This window comes from Gopherus evgoodei, chromosome 2, assembly GCF_007399415.2.
Source record: "Gopherus evgoodei ecotype Sinaloan lineage chromosome 2, rGopEvg1_v1.p, whole genome shotgun sequence".
Lineage (NCBI taxonomy): Eukaryota > Metazoa > Chordata > Testudines > Testudinidae > Gopherus > Gopherus evgoodei.
In genome coordinates, this window is record NC_044323.1 from 38,496,319 (window position 1) to 38,511,595 (window position 15,277).

Here is a 15,277-nt window from a genome sequence, read left to right on the forward strand (position 1 = left end):
TTATATTTTTGGCATCTCAGATTGCCAGAAATTGTGCATCACCTTTGGGCCTGATATCCTCCACTCTGGAGCTCATTTCCCAACCTAGGGTCCCTGGTATAGCAATGAAATATAAAGAAAAAGAAAAGAATGAGAGCCAAGAAAATGCTGGGCTTAAATCAAGGTTGATTAATTGCATAACCTTTAATAAGTCACTTGACCTTCATGTCCTGCAACCAATTCAGTTGGATAATTGAGTTAAAAACCAACCAGGACCTTAAACTAGATATTTTCTTTGAGCTTTACTGCATAAGAATATTGAGACAAAATGTTATCAAGGTAGATATCTAGTGAAACAGAGTCATTCCCTGCTTCCAGCAGCTCTCTGCGGGTATCTACCTTTCAGTCATCTTTAGATCAGTGAAAAACTGGCTGAGGAAAGGAAGTAAATATCCATGTCAAGGGCATGCTTCACTGTCTAAAGAGATTGAAATGAGCAGAACCAGTGGAATAACTCCTACCTGCTTGGAAGCCTCTACATAGACAAAGGAGTCGTTCCTCCCCTTTGGCTTAGAGCTTTCCTCTGAGGGCAATTTAAGAAAAGAAATGATAACCAATAGGGTGAAAAATGATGCAGTGTTATTCCCTGAGGAACAGACTTCATACTCATAGATTTAGCAATCGTTTCACTGGATAGTATGCCACCTCCACTGTCATGACAGAGTACATGTCAATGAATATATTTAATTTCTAGCAATGGACTGATTTGACTAGAAAAAAAGAGACACGAAACATAACTGAAGTGCATGTGTGTATTATTTATTATATAAAAACACACACACACCCCTTCATGAATAGATGAGGGAAACTAAATATAAAAAGGCTCCTATGACAAAGAATTCTTCTGAAGAGGGGAAAAAAAAGGCCCATTTGGATAGCGAGGGATGATCAGAAGGCAGAAAATTTGTTGGTTGTTCCCCATAGCATATCTGGGGTTTAGTCATTTATCTTTTTCCCAGGACTATACTTTCTAAGTATATTTCTAAACCTAGGGCTGAAGGGAATTTATAATGATCAGACACTTTTATACTTTCAGTTTCTTTATGTTTTTTGTTTGTAACCTCTTTCTTCTTCCAGGAGCCTCTGCCTAAATTTCTGTTTGTTGACAGGCAGGATATGTACTAACTTTCAGAAAAACAGTGCAAATTCTGCTCTTTGGCTGATATAATCGTAGAAATATAAGGCTGGAAGGGACCTCCAGAGGTCATCTAGTTCAACTGCCGGTGCTGAGGCATGAACAAGTATAATCTATAACACCTGACAGGTGTTGGTCTAGCCTGTTTTTAAAAACTTTCAGTGTTGGGGATTCCACAACATCCCTTGGAAGCATATTCCAGAGCTTAACTACCCTTCGTAACCTAAATCTCCCTTGCTCAAGCCCATTACATCTTGTCCTACCTTCGGCTGACATGGAAAAAAATTGATTATAGTCCTCTTTATAGCAGCCCTTAACATATTTGAAGACTAATCTGGTCCCCCCTCAGTCTTCTTTTCTCAAGACTAAACATGCCAATTTTTTAACCTTTCCTTATAGAACAGGTTTTCTAAACCTTTCTTCATTTTTGTTGCTTTCTTCTGAACTCTCTTCCATTTGTCCATATATTCCCTAAAATGTGGCATCCAGAATTGGACATAATGCTCTAGCTGAGGCCTCACCAGTGCTGAGTCTAACAGGACAATTACTTCCCTCGGTGTACATACAACTCTCCTATTAATACATCCCAAAATGAAGTTAGCTTTTTTTACAGCTGCATCATATTGTTTATTCCCAATTTTGTAGTTATGCATTTAATTTTTCCTTCTTGTGAGAAGTACTTTCCACTCGTCTTTATTGAATTTTATCTTGTTGAATTCAGACCAATTCTCCAATTTGTCAAGGTCATTTTACATTCTAATCCTGTTCTCAGCAAATCACTGATAATTACTCTTTGAGGCTGGTCTTTCAATCAGTTGTGCACTCACCTTTTAGTACGTTCATCTAGACCACATTTCCCACTGCCCTTCTCCAATCTTCTGGGACCTCACATGTCCTCCAAGAGTTCTCAAAGATTATTGCTAATGGTTCTGAGATTGTTTCTGCTAGTTTCTTTGGTACCTTAGGATGAAATTCAACAAGTCTTCCCAACTTGAATATATCTAACTAATCTAAATATTCTTTAACCTGTTCTTTCCCTATTTTGGTTTGTGTTCCTCCCCCCCCCGCTTGTTGTAAATATTAATTATGTTGAGTATCGGGTCACCATTAACTTTTTCAGTGAAGACAAGCAAAATAGCATTAAATATCTAGATGTCATCAATTATTAGCTCTCCTTCCTTGCTAACTAGAAGATCTAAACTTTCTTTCATCTTACTCTTGCTTCCAGTGTATTTAAAGAATCTCTTCTTATTGCCTTTTATGTACCTTACTAGGTGTAACTCATTTTGTGAGTTAGCTTTTCTGATTTTGTTCCTAGTTGCATGTGCTATTCTTTTGTATTCCTCCTTAGCAATTTGTCCATGTTTCCACTTTTTGTAGGTTTCTTTAATTACCTGAAAATCAAAAAGGGGTTCCTGGTGGAGCCATATTGGCCTTTTACTATTCTTCACCTAAGTAGCCGAGCCAGCATCTACCAATTCAGGATCTAGAATCCCAGTCTCTCTGAATTTTATCTTCTGCTTCTGCTGCTTTCAGTTCTGGTGTGGACAAAAGTAATGTACTCTGGGACTCAGAACACAGGCTTTTTTTTCCTGAGCTCTGGATTTTAAATTTTAGTGGAGAAGTATCAGAGAGGCTTTTTGGTAAAAGCTTCAGATTAGAAAAATCCTGCTTTGATGTACAATAAGTTTCTTATTCTACATATTTCATGTGTAGCTCATGACTGCATTCCTCCAGCTTAAAACTGGTGGAATTCCATTGAAATCAATAGAGCAATGCTAATGTAAAGCTGGAGTAACCCAGTGGGGAGCCAGATTCTGTTTCTTGATGTAGAATTACCTAAATTTCTCTGAGGATGGACAGTATTCTGGGTAAGGCACTAGAAATGGGATCTGGGAGATCTCTGTTCAATTCCCTGCTCTGCCACAGTTTCCAGTATGACTTTGGACAAGTCATTTAATCTAGCTGCCTCAGGTCCCCATCTGTAAAATGGTGGTAATAATACTTCCTTTCTCCAATCCTTTGTGTGTGTAGACTGTAACATCTTCCAGGTAGGGACTGTCTCTTGTGATGCATTTGTATAATGCCCAGCACAATGGGTCCCATTCTCACTTGATACCTCTACAAAATGCCATAACATATATAGAAAAGTTTTGATTCTGATTTATTTCAGCAATTACTCAAGCAGTTCAGAAAAATGTAAACCTCAGTTAAAACTGTTTCTTCACCTGCAATGTAGGTGTTATTCTCTCTGGGGCAAGTGGCTCTGTGAGGGTTCACACCCCTCGTCACAGGGCAACACGGCCTAGTGGCCAGAGCCCCTAGAATTGCCCCTGGTTACGGCGTAACACGGCCTAGTGGCCAGAGTCCATAGAATTGCCTCCGATTACGGGGTAACATGGCCTAGTGGCCAGAGTCCCTAGGATTGCCCCTGGTTACAGGGTAACATGACCTAGTGGCCAAAGTCCATAGAATTGCCCTTGGTTACAGGGTAACATGACCTAGTGGCCAGAGTCCGTAGGATTGCCCCCTGGTTATGGGGTAACGCAACCTAGTGGCCAGAGTCCATAGAATTGCCCCTGTTACAGGGTAACATGACTTAGTGGCCAGAGTCCCTAGGATTGTCCTTGGTTATGAGGTAACATGGCCTAGTGGTCAGAGTCTATAGAATTGCCCCTAACAGGTAGGACCTTGCCACGGACTCAGCAGGGGCGTCCTACTGAAGCACGCTGAGGCTTACTGGAGGCAAGGTACCAGTCCGTCATCCCCTCCAGGTTGCTTCCTACCGAGATCAGAGTTGGGGTCTCCTACAAATCTCTAGGTTCTTTGTGGGCCTCTGGGTCCATCACCTCCTCGGGTTCCACCTGCAGCCAGGCTTCGTGCTGGCCAGGGGAAGCTTCAGATCCCAGGGAGTTCAAGGGTGGTGGCTGGTTCTCACAGGAGCTTCCCAGGTAGGTCCTTCCCCTGCAGCTGCCAACCCAGACTGAGCTGAGTTCCCTCCTTTTATACTCCCAGAGCACTTGGAGCATGCCCAGTATGAGCGGGGTGGGACTTCTGCCGCCAGAGCTACTGGTCGTACGCTGCTGGGGCTAGTGTGGGGCAGGGCTGCCCCATCACAGACTCCAATATGCCCATAGCGAGTGAAGAGGATAACTGACAGATTGCAACGTTGCATTCTTTGCCAGAGCTTCCCACCACAATAAGAACCAAATGTGTCTTGATGTTCAAGAGCTAGATCCAGTCTCAGTCTTTATGCTCAGTTTATACAGACATCACAAGGATGAGGTTTGTATGTGGCCCCTACACAGGGATACACAGAGCACAACCACAGCTTAAGGCTAACGTTGACAGAGTCATTAGCCTCTGTAGAAGAGGGAAGTGGAGGAGGGGCAGAGCAATACTCCTTCCATTCCATACGAGCTGAGATGGACTCATACATGGAGGAGCACAGATAGTACCCAGTACAGAAGAGTCACTTTGTCTCTGCTCTGTGATTTTCAGTTCTTCTGCAAGGTGCCTTTGCACCTGTTTCATTTGTATTCTGGTGTGGGAACTGAATTCTTTAGCAAATCCTATTCCTTTGTTTTACAATTTTGACTCAGTTCTAATTCTCTGAAGTGTGCGCTGCCTGGTAGTGGTTTGCTAATTCTTTTTTCACCAACTGTAAATTTTTGGGAGGGGCCACATACTTTTGAAAGACAAAGGAATGTAAACTGCTACTCTTTCTTTAATCACCAGCTGCTGCAGCACACGAGGCTCTTCCATGCCTTCTTGCTGGCTTTTAAATATTTTTTTTAAATAACATATTATTTTACCTGATTGATCTTACCTGACTATCAGTTGTCATGATGGAAGAGTCTGTATTCCATCTGGAAGGTTAAGTACATGATTTTCTGTATATCTGAGAACCTGGTAGATCTATAGGTTGCATGGCAAGAAGTGTGCTCTAAGGTAACTATGAACTCTTTTTATAATCTCTGATTATTTCCACCATATACACTGTATTCTCCAGTCATGAAACTAGGAGTACCTGAGTCTTGTGAAAGGCAACCACACATGTTCATTTTATTGTGAGCCACAATCCCAGTGTTAATTGAGAAAGATGACCATTAACTTTAATATAGAATGATGATGTCTATTTTGTATCACATTCTTGCAAGTTCATGTCTTCAGACTACCCGTGTCTTTTGTTCTACTGTAAGTGGTAGTATACCTTTCCTCCTCATGCTGAATCAACATAATTTAAAGCAGTGTCTCCTGTCAGACTGCAAGAAGTGTGATCACTAACAAACTAATATGAGATGTGCCTGTGTACAAAATAAACAAGAATGCCAGGAACTGATATAATATTATATTTGGGGTTCACAGTGGAAATCAGATTCAAGTTCTGCCCTTCTGAAGGCCTAGCCTCTTCCTTACTTCTCTGAATGTAATGTAGTCTGGAACATCTGATTTGACAAACTAAACAGATAAATTAATTAAGCAAAGTTCACTGATTACATTGCCCACCACCCCCTATAACACTGAAAATAAATTCTAAAAAGTTGTAATCCAATGTCTTTTTATGTTTTTAAATAATAATAGTAATGCAAAACCCATTAGTCATTTTTAGTGAATGTACTGCATCCTAGTTCATAGTGACCTCTGTTAATATTAACTGCCTGAACAATCCAGAAAGTTGAAATATTGGAACTATATTGTCAGATGGGGAATTAATTTAGTTTTAACTCTCCATAGTATGACAATGTGTGGAAGAAAAACTGAAGAGGAACAATGTTGAATAGTGAAACTGTAATTGCTTCACTCCTCTCCATACAGATAGACTCAAATGGAGCAAAAAGGACTGAAGCAAAAACTTTAAAAGAGAAGCCATTTGTTTTATGAGAGATTGTGCTTAATACTTTGGCTCCTCCAAGCTCTGTCTCGCTCTGCATAAATGTGGGTGAATAGCTATCCAAATCTACAAAGAAATGCATTGTTTTTATTTGTACAGTAAAGTAATGTAATTTAACTGAATTGACCTAAAACGACTCCTGTGAGCAGAGAAATTGCCATCCTAGCTTAGATCAGTGGTCTGTCTAGTCCAGAATTATTTCTCCCACAATGTCTACTACCACATACTTAAGAGGAAGATAAAAGAAACCCCATACTGGAAAATTATGGAACAACTTGCTTAGACTGAGGTACCTGTAATCCATCTGTAGGCCTAGGCACTTCCTTGCTTCCCTGACTGTAATGTACTGTAGAACTTCTGGCAGTTGAAGATAGCAGTTGGCTAATACCTTGAAGTATGAGGGCTCATCTCCCTTATAAATGTTTTACACTATCTAATGCAATTATCTTTATGAACATATAATTAATCATTTTTAATACTATCTAAGTTCTTCTCCTTAGAAGAACTTCTCCTTGGAAATCTTTTGGCAATAAGTTCCACCACTATGCATTGTGTAAAAATGTGTCAGTTTTCAATTTACCTTTTCCACTTCCACTGAATTTTCTTGTACTGTAAAGAGGTAAACAGGATCACCCAGTGTGCCTCTCTTTACCATTCACTATTGTATGCCTCTAACATATCTCCTCTCTAAACCACAGTCCCGGACTTTAAAATCTGTCTTTTTCTGGAGTATCTCCATGACTTGAGTCACTTTAAACTCCCATCTCTGGACTATATCATGTGAGATAGAGTCATCAGAACTGAGCAGAACATTTCAGGTGGTGGATGTACCATTAACTCTCATAACAGCATTATAATATTCTATCTCATTTTGCAGACATCCTAACATGGCTTGCTTTTTTTTACCACCACTGCAAACTGAGTAGAGGTTTTCATTGAGCTGTTCACGGTGATTGTTTGATTTTTTTTCCTGAGTGATTTGCTTCTTAAAAAAAAAATTGCTTGCTGCTGAATCAGATCATGTATTAGATAGCACGAGGGAAGGACACAACCAAAGATCCATTGTCTTCAGTGTGCAACTTTTTCAAGAGAAAGAAAATATGTGTATAATTTTTGGTGGAGTAGTTCTGTCTGTTATGATTTTTACTGTTATGTGCTCCCACATGAAAGGCCTAGTCCTGAAGGAGATAAAGCACAGAACCTTACTCCTGTGCAGAAGTAAGAGTTCATGTTTATGGATCCCTTTGTGGACTTGTGGCCTAAAATTTAAACTAATGTAGTTTAACAAATGATTACAGAAATGCAGGTTTTATGTAGCCACCTGCTACCAGACTCATAGGTCATATATTTAGACATACAAATTACTTCAAAGGGCTTGTCTTCAGTACCGGGGTAAGTCGATCTGCTACATCAGCTACGTGAATGACGTAGCTGGAGTCGACATAGCTTAGGTCGATTTAACCCAGTGTCTTGAGTGGTGCTGCATCCACGGAAGATGCTTTCCAGTCGAATTGCCTTACTCTGCTTGGGAAGCTGAAGTACCGGAGAGTGCTCTGCCATTGATTTAGTAGGTCTTCACTAGAGCCGCTAAATCGACACGTGCTTCATTGATTGCAGCAGCGTTGGTCTCCTCAGTTGTGAAGACAAGCCTTAAACATTTAGTGATGCTTACATGACTGAAAACTTCAGTCCTGCAGAAGTTCTCCATGAAAATAAAAGTAAAATCTGGGGCTTGCACACTATAATGTTCAGGAAACATGTAATTAAACAAACCCTAGTCTAAAAATGTAAAATCAAAATACTTGAATAAAAGATTCAGAAGTAAATACTATTTGCCTTTTGCTCTAATATAATCTGGATATTCACAAAGCACAGAAATCACTGACCTTTACCTATAACTCTTTTTCTCAATTAACTTTACTAAGCAAAATGTATAAGAGTGTGTGGGTGTGCGGACACACACGTGTAAGTGGTAAAATAAGAAGGCAGCATTTGATGATGGAGAGCAGAAGTTTAAAAAGTTGTTCAGAATTACAGAACTGTAACATTTCTGTATAAGAATTTCTTAGAAGTTCAAGCTGAATATGTGAAACTAGTATCCCTGGAAACTGTACAGCTTTGAGAAATGTTTTCGTTTAATGCTTGGTATAAATGCTCAGTTTAATACATTGATTTTTAATCAATTGCTGCTTCTACTGATTGGTTATTACATAGTATACTGGGAGGTTATTATTTATTTATTTATTGGTGGTGCCTAGAAGCCCCAATTGAAATCAGAGCCCCAATGCCTATACATTGTGAATAAACATAGTAAGAGACAATCCCTTGCCCTGAAGAGCTAACAGTCGAAATAAGATAGAAAACAGTGGGAAAAGGAAGTAGTATAAATTCCTGTTCTACAGATCTGGAACCAAGACATAGACACATGAAGGCCCAGATCCTCAAAGGTATATTGATTTCAAGGGAAGTTAGGAACGCAAATACCTTTGGGCGTAAGTGGCTTGCTCAAGGTCACACAGGAAGGTGGTGCCAGAATGAATCAGTATTAGAACCCAGGCCTGCTGCCTTCCAGATTCCAAGTCAACATGACCATCTTTTCTAACTCAGGGGTTCTCAAACTTCCTTGCACTGGAACCCCCTTCTGACAACAATAAGTACTAAATGACCCCAGGAGGGGGGAACTGTCATAACTCTAGTCCCAGATTTGGACCTTAGCGTCCAAAATATGGGGGTTAGCATGAAAACCTCCAAGCTTAGTTACCAGCTTGGACCTGGTACTTGCTGCCACCACCCAAAAAATTAGAGTGTTTTGGGGCACTCTGGTCCCCCTGAAAAACCTTCCCTGAGGACCCCCAAGACCCAAATCCCTTGAGTCTCACAACAAAGGGAAATAATCCTTTTCCCCTTCCCCCCTCTCCGTTCCCAGTCCTGGAAACAAAAGCACTTTCCTCTTCACCCAGAGGGAATGCAAAATCAGGCTAGCAACTCCAACACACACAGATCTCCCCCTGATTTCTTCCTCCCACCAATTCCCTGGTGAGTACAGACTCAATTTCCCTGAAATTTCCCAGTAAAGAAAACTTTAACAGGTTTTAAAAAGAAAGCTTTATATAAAAAGGAAAGAAAAATACATACAAATGGTCTCTCTGTATAAAGGTGACAAATACAGGGTTAATTGCTTAAAAGAAATATGAATAAACAGCCTTATTCAAAAAGAATACAAATCAAAGCACTCCAGCACTTATATTCATGCAAATACCAAAGAAAAGAAACCATATAACTTACTATCTGATCTCTTTGTCCTTACACTTAGAAACAGAAGATTAGAAAGCAGAAACTACTTCTCCAAAGCTCAGAGAAAGCAGGCAGACAGACAAAGACCTCAGACACAAAATTCCCTCCACCCAAAGTTGAAAAAATCCGGTTTCCTGATTGGTCCTCTGGTCAGGTGCTTCAGGTGAAAGAGACATTAACCCTTAGCTATCTGTTTATGACAGGAACCAAAGTCTGAACCCTGCTGCCCTGTGTGTGTGGGGGGGGGGACAAAGCCAAAACCTGAGTCCTGGCCCCTGGGGGGCCTGTAACCTGAGCCCCGCCACCCAAAGCTGAAGCCATCAGACTTCAGCTTTGGCCCCAAGCAGCGGAGCTCGGGTTTCAGCTTTGGCCCCGTGCCCCAGAAAGTCTAATGCCAGTCCTGGCGAGCCCATTAAAAAGGCCACTCTGGGGTCCTGACTTCCAGTCTGAGAACTGCTGTTCTAACACAAGTTTTAGACAGCTAAATTAATCTGTATTGAATTTTGTTTTGTGTCACGTGTAGTATGATTGACATAATCTCTATTTTTACATTTCCAGACTGACATAAACACACACACATGAATCTGGCTTGGGTCAGTAAACACATTACTATCTGATATGTTATTTGTTATGTGAAATGAGCTGATGGTCATAAGCCAGTTTATAGACACATCACAACTAGCATTTTTATCAGCAGGCTCAGGAGAGAGGACAAAAAGACCCACCCCATTACCGTTAGATGTAGAAGTAGTAGATAGGCTTGAAAACCACTGTTGGGCATTTTCATGGAAGCTTGCACTATCACTCTCCATCTTGTATCTGTTCTATGGGTAAATAGTTTACATCCAGAGCTTTTAATCTATTACCCTTCATGAGCATTAAAATTCATATTTTTAAAACAATGTTTTTCTTTTTAACTGTGTATAGCACATTTCAGGATTATTGTGTTATATAAATTGGAAATAGCACTTATTTTATGTTGAGGATAGAAGCACACAAAGCAGAAAAGTGTTGCTGTTCAGTAAGATTGGTTGCAATGACTAGATGAGACTCACGTATGTACTAATGGGATTTCCAGTGAAATCGGGACTAAAGCAGAGTTGTCAGTATTGATCTTGTCAATACAGAAAGGTTGGATAAGGAATCGTCAACCAAGCAGAGATTAAACAAAGCTAATATAGCATTTGAGATTTAAACCATTCAAAACACAAGAAACACAAATATTAATATTAGATATTTAAATAGTAGTGCTTTTTCTCTTACCTTTAAAGTTCCTGTTTGCCTGGAATCACACAGCCAGAACCAGAACCGGACTCTACACACTCCGAGGCTTGCTGGGAAGAGTTTTGAAGTAATTATCCTTGCTCTATTTCCTTCCTGCTGGGCAGATGAGTTGACATACAAAAAATTTTGTCCATTACCTTAAAATAAATAAAAATGTTCTTTGAATACTACTCATACTTAAGAGCATAAGCCAGGATAGATAAGTTGACAGGTAGCTAGTTAAATAGTGAGTACAATAATGTATCTTATTAGATCCAAATATATATGTACACATAGGCCAAGGGTCCGATAAGACATGCATATATTATTAACACAGAACTATTTTACAAATTTAATCCTTAAACCCTCCTAAAGCCACTTTTGCTATTCATCCACCTCCTTGGCCCTAGCCCTGTTGCAAATGAAAGAAACTAGTAGAGGTGGACCTGAACACAGCGGGGATGTTCAGATCTGAATGCAAATTCATCTCTAAAAGAACCACTGTGTTCTAAAACAGGTTTGAGATAGTGATTTCTACCTATGAAAGTCATTGTTCTTTTGAAAGGGTTTTGCTAGTACTAGAATTAACAATAGCTCCCAGTTATGTTACCTGTACATTGTTATTCATGTAAGCAGGAAAACTTGAAGGTTATTGGACTGTCACAGGGTGATTGGCTCCTTTAAATGAAGTTGTCCAACCCCTTGTGCCAGAACAAGTGCTCCCAATTTGGCCAATTAAGAGGAGGGAGGAGGACTGGGGGTTATAAAGAGCCAAGGTGTTAGTTGGGGAGCAAGGAGAGCCCTGTGAGGGGCTACCGGCATCCCCTGTGAGAGGAGGCAGTAGGAACCTGTTGGGGGAAAAGACCTCCAGGAGAAAGCCCTGGGAAGTGGTGCTCAGTTAAAATAGCTTGGAAGAAGTCCTGAAATAGGTCCTGAATCAGGAGGGACTGAGAGGGACAAAGAGGAAAGTCCTCTGGGAGGGCTGAGGTACTGTGTTTGTGAGGTTTTTGCCTGTGTTTGGAACATAAAAGTGCCTGGAAAAAAAACTCTGGGTGTGGCAGTGGGTCCTTCATGGGCTAGAGACAAGCAGCACCTTACATAAACATAATTCACTAAAAGACTTAACGGTAAATCTTTACCACTAAACCAGAGATGTAGCAATGTACATTAACAGCTCTGTAGAATATAAGTAACATGACCCATTGCCTGGTTTTAAATAGGTCTGATTTCTTTTGAATGCACTTACTCTTTTTTTCCTTTAGAGTGGCTTTCTCCCTTGGCAAATCACTCTTACTCTCTTTACTAGAAGAGAGTATATTGGTATTGATATATTAGTAATATTTCATCCTAGTATAACCTAATGACAAACATCTATCGTCTTCATAATAGTCGTAAAGGGTCAGTAATTACTACAGCCTTATTCCAAACACTTTACTTCCATACAAACATTCCCTCTAAAATACAGTGGCCACCACAAGAAAGCCAGCATTGCCACAGCTATCACACAATGGCACCTGATATGCCACAGTAGTCTCTTTTCTCCAGAATAGCATTGCTCTAGCAGTGTAAATGGGCCTTAAAATGGAGGTCAGTTATAGTTACCCTCACTTAGGGCTTCTTTAAAGAGTGATGTAAAGGGCCTTAGTGTGATGGAGAACTCAGGCTGCTATCTCTCCAGGCTTGTCTTCATTACCAAGGAGATCAACGCTGCTGCAAACAATGCAGCGGGTGTCGATTTAGCGGGTCTAGTGAAGACCAACTAAATCGACGGCAGAGCTGGCTCTAACATTTTTGCCGCCTCAAGCAAAAACAAAGAGTGCCGCTCCATCCCCCCAAGCATCACGTCTCCCAAGTCCCCGCCCCCAAAGTGTTGGGTCACCCAAGTCCCCACTTCCCTGAGCGCCGTGCTGCCCAAGTCCCCGCCCCCCAGCATGGCACTAAGCCCCCCAAGTCCCTGCCTCCCCCCAGCGTCGCCAGCCAAACCAAAGAAAACCAAAAACAAACCCTGAGTGCGGCCCCGTCCCAAGGTGCCGCCCCAAGCACGTGCTTGGTAGGCTAGTATCTGGAGCCGGCCCTGACTGACAGCAGAGTACTCTCCAGTCCAGTACTCAAGCTCCCCAAGAAGAGTAAGGTAAGGTGACTAGAGAACGTCTCTTATCAATGCAGCACTGTCAAGATACCAGGGTAAATTGACCTAAGCTACGTCAACTCCAGCTACGTTATTCATGCAGCTGGAGTAGCGTAACTTGGGTCGACTTACCCTGGTAGGGAATACAAGCCCTCAAATGTCACTCACTGTGTACTGTTGTCACTTTCCTTCACTTGACTTCTTAATACTGATTGCTGTAAAAAAATTCAGTCAAAAGTCTAAAGGACTATTATAGAAATAGAATTCACTTTGACTTTGGCACATGACAAGGTTGTTGTGAGCTTCACAGCATGTCAACTCCTAAATGACATGGAAATGACTTTGCACCAATCAGTAGCTAAATTTTACATAAACATATTCACAAAATAACAGTAACACACAATATGTAATTATATAACCTTCCAAGTACATTTGTTTTAAGCAACAAAAACTTTCTGATTAAGCAAGCGCTCTTAAAATCCCATTTTCAAACATTTACAATAGCTCAATTGCTCAGATAAGACAAACTATTTTTGTTCTGGTGGTAGCAGCGAGGAGGGTCAGGGTAATTTTCCTCTGGAGGATAAAATTGAGAATTTTTCAAACAAAGGAGTACACAGAATACTCTTTCTTGTTTAAACACGATCAGCTACAAGCATATTCAGAATCACAATAGTAGCGTGTCCCAGCCCTTAATGGGCTCTTCTAAACCTTTTGGTACATAATTGGCTAACAAGTTGCGAAATCAAATTGATAGGTTCTCTGTGAGTTTGGAGAAACTTCGAGGGCAATTACAAATAGATTAATATGGTCTAATTAAGACAGGCTTTTAGGAACACAACAATAAGATTTTTCCTGGAAGGAGGACTTCACTGGAGAAACTGTCCACCATGGACAGTGAAGTCTTGTATCATTTCTGCAGTCAACAGTACACCACCATGCAGTAATATCTATTTTTCAAAGCACCATTCTCCCTACCTTAAAGACGAGCTTGGGTCCCATCTGCCTTGTGCTGGCCCCTGCCATGAGGCCTCACATTTGAACTTGCATACTCTTGATAGTTTGTGGTTGAATTTAGGGCCGTCCAAATTCTAGTTTCATATGTTCTGGAATTTGGAGTATTCCAAACTCCATTGTGCACCAGATTGTCCAACAATTCAAGTGTGAGGCATCATGCCAAGGTGAAGCATAGGTGTTATACAGCTGACCTAGAAGATCATGTTTAAGGAAGGTGGAGCTGAGGTTCTGCAAAGAACATGGTGATAATAGAGGGTGGAGAAGGAGGCATGGAAGAAATATTGGAAGGAAGAATTAATATTCTGGAGGAAGAGGCAAGACCCATGGAGAAGACCAGTGAATAGTAACATGCACCTATTCTACCCCATCTCAGACAACACACACACACACACACACACACACACACACTTACTTGCCAAACCTTCCCAGATACCCTAGGGACAAGCAAGCCCAACCAGTCCCCTTCTCTGGAAATCCAAAACCCTTCTGCAGCCTCATGACTCTGATTTAAACTCTGGTTTAACTCCTCCCTGCTAATTATTGCTGTTGTTATGATCATAGTGCCTAGAGGACCCAAATAAAATTGGGGCCCCATTGTGATAAAGTGATGTACAAATACATATTAAGAAACAGAGCCTGCCCCCAAAGAGCTACTGATGAATGCTGCTTTTTCCTATAATACGATAACTGGGGAGAGACTAAAGAGCTGTGTTACAGTTTTAACAATTAGAATATACCAAGGTGAATTCGTTACTAAAGTATCAGATGATGCCACTCATTGGCTCTGAGGAGTTTGGCTGATGGAACATCTAAATAAAGATCTATTTTGGTGTGATTCTAACACAAAATTGTTTCTGGCAATTGATCTGAAAATTCTGTTCATATTATGGTAAATAATAAACCTTTTGAGAAAGTGCAAATGAACACAAAGATATTTGCTCACTACTTCATTATTTCAAGAATCAGGCTCACATGGACTGGTGGCATGACATCAAAGGCTATTTCCCAGTTGAAGTGCTTTTATTTTTACCTAAAATTGCACACACACTTAGTTCACTCATTCATAAAGAGAAATTGTCTACTGGATTTCAAAACTGGATACAACATGCCACTCTCACAGACCTGCAAATGATCACTTATTCAGAATGAGACTTATTCAATTTGTACCTCAAACCTATGTAATTTCTGTCTGGAACACCATGAAAAGGGAAGTTTTGCAAATTGCAATGACTATCAGTGAAATGCTCTCAGTTTCTCTCTCTGTATGTAATTTTTTTTTCAGATAATCTGCTCAAGTTGGATTATCATGGTGTGGGTGTTACACCTCAGTACTTTCAAGAGACGTTAGATTTTAAACATTCTCAAGTGAAAAAGTTATTTCAAAGTTATTATAGTGACATGGATATACTGTATCCTAAATCAAGTGGAATGTTACTATATGTTTGTATCATAACTAACAAAATAGATACCCAACTTAGTTGGCCCCTTGGTACTATAACAATAAAAA

General features: G+C 40.4%; 1 protein-coding gene across 1 annotated transcript in view; it reads right to left on the reverse strand.

Annotated features, from left to right (window-relative positions):
- The window catches only part of MALRD1 (MAM and LDL receptor class A domain containing 1), a 438,556-nt gene that overhangs the window by 84,153 nt on the left and 339,126 nt on the right, over window positions 1-15,277 (reverse strand). Inside the window, 1 exon segment of the mRNA XM_030549280.1 lies at window positions 10,626-10,783. Within this exon segment, the coding sequence (XP_030405140.1) occupies window positions 10,626-10,783 (158 nt within the window).